Source organism: Heloderma suspectum, chromosome 3 (genome assembly GCF_057233095.1).
Source record: "Heloderma suspectum isolate Gila_16-S chromosome 3, 16-S_ref, whole genome shotgun sequence".
NCBI lineage: Eukaryota > Metazoa > Chordata > Lepidosauria > Squamata > Helodermatidae > Heloderma > Heloderma suspectum.
The window spans coordinates 293813827-293820828 of NC_139460.1; the positions used below are offsets into that span (position 1 = coordinate 293813827).

Consider the following 7002-nt stretch of genomic DNA (forward strand, 5'->3'; position numbering starts at 1 on the left):
CCTCACTGAGCACCCTAGCTGCTGCATTCCGCACTAGCTGCAGCTTCCAAACCGGGCAAACAGTGGTCTAATGGTGAGGTTACCAGTGCATGGGTCATGGTGCCTAGGCTACCAGGAACGGCCATTGTTGGTGGGCCATAGGGATGTACGAATCCCTTACCTTGGCCATCCACAGGGGGACCACTGTGGGGGGAGGCGATCTGTTCCTCCCCCCTGGAATCCTCACCGGCTGGCTCCGTTCTGCAGAGATTCTGCGGAGCTGCAAGCTGGCTCCAAAGCCTCAGCGATAAGGCCGCCACTGCCATATCGCTGGCTGGACTGACGAACTGCGGACACAAATGGCGGCCGGCGTAGCGGAAGCCATTTGCGTCCCTGCTCTTTGATGTGATAGGCTATGTAAATCTTTACGTAGCCTATCGCGCGAAGGAACAGGGATGGAAATGGCGTATTTGCATCCCTGTTCCTTAGCGCAATAGGCTACGTAAAGATTTACGTAGCCTATCACATCAAAGAACAGGGACGCAAATGGCGTCCGCTACGCCGGCCGCCATTTGTGTCCGCAGTTCGTCAGTCCAGCCAGCGATACGGCAATGGCAGCCGTATCGCTGGGGCTTCGGAGCCGGCAGCAGGCAGGATCCGCCAGCGAGGACTTCACGAGAGAGGAGGACATAGAAGATCCGATCCTCCATGGATTTTGGGGGGTTCGTGGATTTCTCCAACATCCCTAGTGCGCCAATCAAAATTGGTTATGGATGCTCCAGGCCACTGAGGTCACCTGGGCCTCCAGACAAAGATGGATCCAGGAGCACCCCCGAATGACGTACCTGCTCCTTCAGAGGGGGCGCAACCCCATCCAGAACAGGCACAACAGCCCAGTTCCTGGACCCGGGGCCTGCCCACCCATAGGGGCCCTGCCTTACCAGGATTCAGTTTCCTGCTGAAACCCGGGGGGGCGCAATCGGCACCTGGGGGAGGGGACATACAACAGGCTGGGAGGGGTGGTTCACGGCAGAAAACGGGAGTGGGGCTGGACCGGAAGCAGGTTCGGAGCCGGCTCCTGCTTTTTCTGCAAAATAAGAGCGCCTGAAGTTTTTGTGCATGCTTGAGCGCCCCCCACCCCACCCCACCCCGCGACGTTCGGCCGTAAACCCGTTGCCACCAGCGGGCAAAAGCGCTGCGCACCTGCTCAAGGGCCCCGTCCAGGTTGACAAGGACGAGGCTGAGCTCCGCCTCCCCCCCCCCCCCCGCCGGGCATTGGGGTCCCGCGGAGGGGTCCCGCGGAGACGAAGCTCCCGACTCCCTCGGCAACACAAGTTCGCTGTCCAGAGGGAGCCCAAGGCAGGAGGAGGAGGGCGGGGGGAGAAGCCGCGTGGCCACCCGCTCCTCGCTGCTGGGCGCGCGCGGGCTTCGCCGGGGAAGAAGCGAGCGGCGCTGGGCAGGGCTTGAGGGGGCGGGAGCCGGAGAGCCGCTCCCGTCTGGGCGACGCTTCCGAAGGGAGGCTGCCGCTTCGTTGCCGCCGCCGCCGCCGCCGCCGCCGCTCCCGCCCCCTGGTCGCTCGGCTCGCTTGCACTCGCCCGCCCGGCGGAGCAGCGCGAGCCCGCACGCGCTTCGCCCGCCTGGCCAGTGGGGGAATGTGGCGGCGGCGGCGGCGGCGGCGAAGCGGAGCTGCGGGGCCCGGGCTTTGAGGGGCACATGCGTCTCCTCCGCGCCGCCCGCTCCGTCGCCTTCTCCCGCCTCGCGGCGGACCGACGGCCTCGGCATGGGGAAGGAGGCGGCGGCGGCCGCGGGGCGCCGCGTTGCGCGCTCTCCTCGAGCAAGCTGAGGCGGCGTTCCAGTTCCGGAAGGTAAGTCCGGATCGCCGGGAAAGTTTCCTGCCGGCGAGGCGACGCCGCGCCTGGCGGCACTTGGCTTGGCCCGGCGAGACCAGCCGCTGGGAAGGGCGGGGGCTGTCGAGTCATCTGTTCCCCAAGTATTTTCTTTTTTACTAGTTTGTGTTGTATTTAAAAACAACCACCACCACCACACTGCTTAAAGGGTTCGCCCCAGCTAGGATCGATCTGCCCATCTTTTGCTCCGCACCTCTCCATCGCTTTCTCGGCACAGCAGCCCTTAGAAAGGGAGTGCGGTGCCTGGCGCAGACCTCTCCGTGTGGGGCATTCCCCATCTCCCGCTGGGAAAAGGCATTCGTCCCCCGTCCCCGTCCCCCCATCGCCGCCGCCTCCGCCTCCAAGGTTCTCCCGAGCCACGGAAAGGGGAGAAAGGCGCACGAAATAATAACCGAGGGTTTAAAAACGGCACCGAGCCAAAATCCGGGTGGCCAAAAAACACAAATGAACACGGGATCCGGTTCTTCTAACCCTCCAGCGCTAGTTGCATTTAGCATATATACACATACATACTCGGAAGTAAAATGTCGTCGATGAAATGCGCTGCCTACATGAGCGCGCAAGGAGTGCAGCCAACCGAGAGGGGAAAGAAACGGAGAGAAAGACATATAGGGCCTGTAGTTATATAGTGGGGCAGGCAGCGGGGAGGAGACGCACTCTGCACATGTCCCGGGGCCATTCTGGTCTTTGTGACCGACTGTGCTTGTTCCAGGGCTGAGCCGGTTCTGGAGATGAACTCTGGCTCAAATTCAGACTTCCGTGTTGCGTTCATTCTGGGTGGTGGGAGGAGAAGTGATGAGTGTTCTGCCCCGTGTGTACATTTTCACCGCCCTTTAGGATTTTGAACGAACGTGGTGTGCAAGATTGGAGAGTGGCGGAGTGCGGTGGGAGGGAGGCTTGGCAAGGCAGGTTTATTTATAGCCTCCTTTTCTGCAATTGCTGCACTCCAAAGTGGGCTCGCAGCAGATATAAATATGATAATATTCTGTAACAGTGAGGCTACAGTGCCATTCCTAGGCAAATTAGATATGGCCACATTGGGGACGCTGCCGCAGGAGGTGTAGCAGAAAGCGTAACTGTGACATGCGTTGTTTTGCTCGTCCTGCCTGTCAGCCCACAGCACATTCTACTCGTCATTCCAGTTGTCCACTTATATCTGTCTCACTTTCTCATTCTCTCTTCCCTCCTGGTTATCTTGCCCTTTATCTACTTTTGCCTCCTGGCCTCTCCCCTCAGTATCTGCTTTTCAGACCTTTTAGAATGCAATCCAGGGACGTGGACATTCCATGGAGAATTGAAAAGTAATTTTTTTCTGGGAAAAATTTCGGGGAGTTTGAAAAAAAAAAATCTGGACCAATTTCCAGAAGTCTTTCTGGTGCCCAGAATCAATTAGGATCTGTTTATTTGACTTAATTGTAATAAACAAAACTTTGAAAAATGTATGCCATGTTAGTTTTTATGTGTTGCATAAATAAATATATCAAAGGGCGTTTCCCCCCCATCCCTCCCCACAATAGCCAAAAGTAGTGGAACTTGAAATATTTCATTAGAATAATTCTAGTACATTTTACATATTAATTTGTGGGATTCAATGCCACAAGATGTAGATATTGGCTCTGATTGCCTTAGATGGTTTTAAAGGGGATTAGATAAATTCATGATAGGTAAGTCTGTCAACAGCTACTAGCCGTGATGGCTATATGCTACCTCCAAGTTCAGAATAACAGTTGCTGGGGAACAACAGCAGGAATCATCTATTTCCTTCATGTCCTGCTAATCAGTCTGATCTGGCGAGGTTCTTCTCATATGAAAGAAAATTCATATTTTTCAGGGTAGCAGAATCTGCAGGTGAAGCTTATTCTTTTCCATTTTTATGTGGGTTACATTTTATATTTAAACAAATTCAAGGCTTGTTTTTATAGTCATTTGTAAATATTTTTAGCACGACAACTCAACGTCATCCAGTTAGTTCCCTTACCTTGTTCCAAATGCTTCTTCCTTTTAAAATTTAGGCAAAGATGACAGTTAACACTCGAATTTTAGCAGTAAATATAATGGACTTCCTAGGATAGGAATCTCTAAAAAAGTTAATTATAACTCCAAAGGTGCCCAATTTGACTGGTGTTGTATTCAGTTCGTGATGTTACTAATTCATTTGATGAAACAATGCATTTTTAGAAGTGGAAAAAAATTCTGCAGAAAAAAAGATAAGAACTAATATCACTGACACAATTCTGATCGATATACCTCAGTGAAAATGTTTATGCTGTTTTCATTAAGGTCAAGTTTGCAACCTCAGAGCCCCTCCCCCCCCTTCAGTTTTAATAAATCCAGAATATTTTCTCTTTCCCATCTCTCTATTCCATCACATCTCTTTCATTCCCCATTTGGCCTTTGCTGTCACTTCCTTATTTTGGCTCTTTGCTGATGGCAAACCAGACCGGGATGTAAAGTGTCCACAGTACAAGAATTGCTGACCGAGGAAGCCAGTCAGCCTGGTTCCCTGAAGAAGTTTCGCATGACAGTAGCTCTGGGTGGCAGAATCTGCAGGTGAAGCTTATTCTTTTCCATCTGCCAACCTGGTGTGTAGGATTCCAGCTGAGGATGCAAGATACCTTGACAAAAAAGGGAAGGATTATATTTGACTGGCTTTATTGGTGAATAGAAATAGTCAATGCTTTCTGCTGAAGTACATTGCATGGGGGCTGGGGATTAACATACAAAGCCGGGCAAAGATGTGTGACAATATTTTGTAAGTAACAGTATGTAAGGGCCTCTTTCCACAGCCTTTGGAATGTAGGTGGCAAGCTAAAATATCTGGGCGAATCCATGGGAATTGCCAGCACACTGAAAAAGTGAATCCATAATGGGTTCACCATTTAACCACCATTTGGGCCAAAACGATGTTGTGCAACTGCTGTAAATGAAAACATGAAGTGAAGGCTGGATCTTTTCCTACCTTTTCCTGCTTTGATTGTTGTAGCTTAGATACTTTCTTTGTTTCCGCAGAGACACTTGCTGATTACCAGGCCTCTGGATCCATCAATGTGACTTCATTGGAGTAACCATGACTGCAGTCCTTCTGTCAGCTGTTCTGAACGTGACTGAGCCCCACTCGCTGGTCAGCAATGTCACCAGCAATGTCACTAGCAAATGCTCGCTGACCAAAACTGGCTTTCAGTTTTATTACCTGCCTGCCGTCTACATCGTAGTCTTCATCACTGGATTCCTGGGCAACAGCGTGGCTATTTGGATGTTTGTCTTCCACATGAGGCCTTGGAGCGGCATCTCAGTTTACATGTTCAACCTGGCACTGGCTGACTTCTTGTATGTCCTGACTCTTCCTGCACTGATCTTCTATTACTTCAATCAAACCGACTGGATCTTTGGAGACTTCATGTGCAAGCTGCAGAGGTTCATCTTCCACGTCAACCTGTATGGAAGCATCCTGTTCCTCACTTGCATCAGTGTGCACAGATATACGGGTGTCGTTTATCCCTTAAAATCCCTGGGGAGGCTGAAAAAAAAGAACGCAGTTTATATCAGTGCCCTTGTCTGGGTGATCGTAGTAGTTGGGATTTCGCCCATCTTCTTTTACTCCGGGACCGAGGTAAGGAAAGTCAAAACCATGGCTTGCTACGACACGACGGTAGATAATTATCTGCGAAGCTACTTCATTTACAGCATGTGTACCACTGTCTTCTTGTTCTGCATTCCGTTCATCCTGATTCTCGGTTGCTACGGATTAATTGTGAAAGCACTGATTTACAAAGATTTAGACAATTCCCCCCTCAGGAGGAAATCCATTTACCTGGTTATTATAGTGTTGGCAGTATTTGCTGTGTCTTATCTCCCTTTCCACGTGATGAAAAACTTGAACCTACGAGCCAGGCTAGATTTTCAGACTCCGGAAATGTGTGCCTTTAACAACAGGGTTTATGCCACTTACCAAGTGACTCGGGGACTGGCGAGCCTCAACAGCTGTGTGGATCCTATTCTGTATTTTTTGGCAGGAGATACATTTCGAAGAAGGCTCTCCAGAGCAACAAGAAAAGCCTCGAGACGAAGCGAGCTCAATGTGCAATCCAAAAGCGAGGATATGACTCTCAGTATTTTATCCGAGTGTAAACAGAATGGAGACACAAGCTTGTGAATGGGGTTTTTGTTGTTGTTGTTGCAAGAAAACACTCCCCTCCCCCACCCCACATTTACCCCCTTCATTTTTAACCCTTATAAGACTCATTTTGTGCATTTTCAAGAAAACTTAACAAGCGGACGATTTATGTTTGTGTGTTTTCTTTTTTTTAAACTTGCTCTGTGAGCCTAGGAAGAACTTGAGGAAAGTAAGTGTACAATTTTTTTTAAAAATCGAAAACAACATGGGATGTCCCGGAAAGATTAACTTATCTGATAGACTCAGTGGTATGTACAATAAAAGCAAAGCAACCCTCAGAGAAAAGCGGGTATGATCCTATGTCCCATAAATCAAAACAAATCCTTGACTTACAGCGTGAGGAATGTCTATAGAAGGTAAACCTTTGTTTCCAAGTCCTAGTCCAGTCTGTTTCCAAATCTCACTCTTGTTTCTGCATTGCTGTGGCCTGGGAAGGGGAGGGTCTGTGGGGGGCAGCTCCAATCATGGATGTTGCAGCCCCCCGCTACCACCAACAAAAAGCATCCAGCCCTTTTACTTACAGAGGTACCAAGATGCTGGCACTTTTCTTCCTAACTGATTGGTACGAAGTAAGCCTGCTCTAAGCTTGGTACTTTTTTATGAAAGTTGAATTTTGTCTAATAATTAAATAGCCTGAGGCATATCAGATGACTTGAGATTGTTCTTTGGTATTGACTTTGGGTAGCCCCCTCCCTTCCCCCATGTACTTGTAAGCTCCCTCACAACAGGAGCTCTGGGTATAGATTTGTGTTTCTAGGCTCTTTCTCAAACACAGTTGAAAGCACTTATTGAGACAAAGGCCCTGAGTTAATAATGGTCTTTTGGCATTTATTGTGTGATTCCAGCAAGTTGGCCAATTAGAGATGCCGATGATATTTTCTCTCTTAAATCTGGGCTTATATAGAAAAGAAGTGGGTAAATTCCCGGAGTCACACTGATCCC

The 7002-nt window shown here is 49.9% G+C and overlaps 1 protein-coding gene across 1 annotated transcript; it reads left to right on the top strand.

The window, feature by feature from the left end:
• Positions 1 to 1412: 1412 nt before the first annotated feature.
• P2RY1 (purinergic receptor P2Y1) lies at positions 1413 to 6710 on the top strand. Its single transcript, XM_084847302.1, has 2 exons — positions 1413 to 1844; positions 4896 to 6710. The coding sequence occupies exon 2, from the start codon at positions 4954 to 4956 to the stop codon at positions 6037 to 6039; it is 1086 nt and encodes a 361-aa protein (XP_084703428.1). The 5' UTR covers positions 1413 to 1844; positions 4896 to 4953; the 3' UTR covers positions 6040 to 6710.
• Positions 6711 to 7002: the final 292 nt, after the last annotated feature.

Excerpts from the sequence above, each read along its gene's own strand:
- P2RY1 (XM_084847302.1), top strand. The coding sequence starts at position 4,954 with ATGACTGCAGTCCTTCTGTCAGCTGTTCTGAACGTGACTGAGCCCCAC.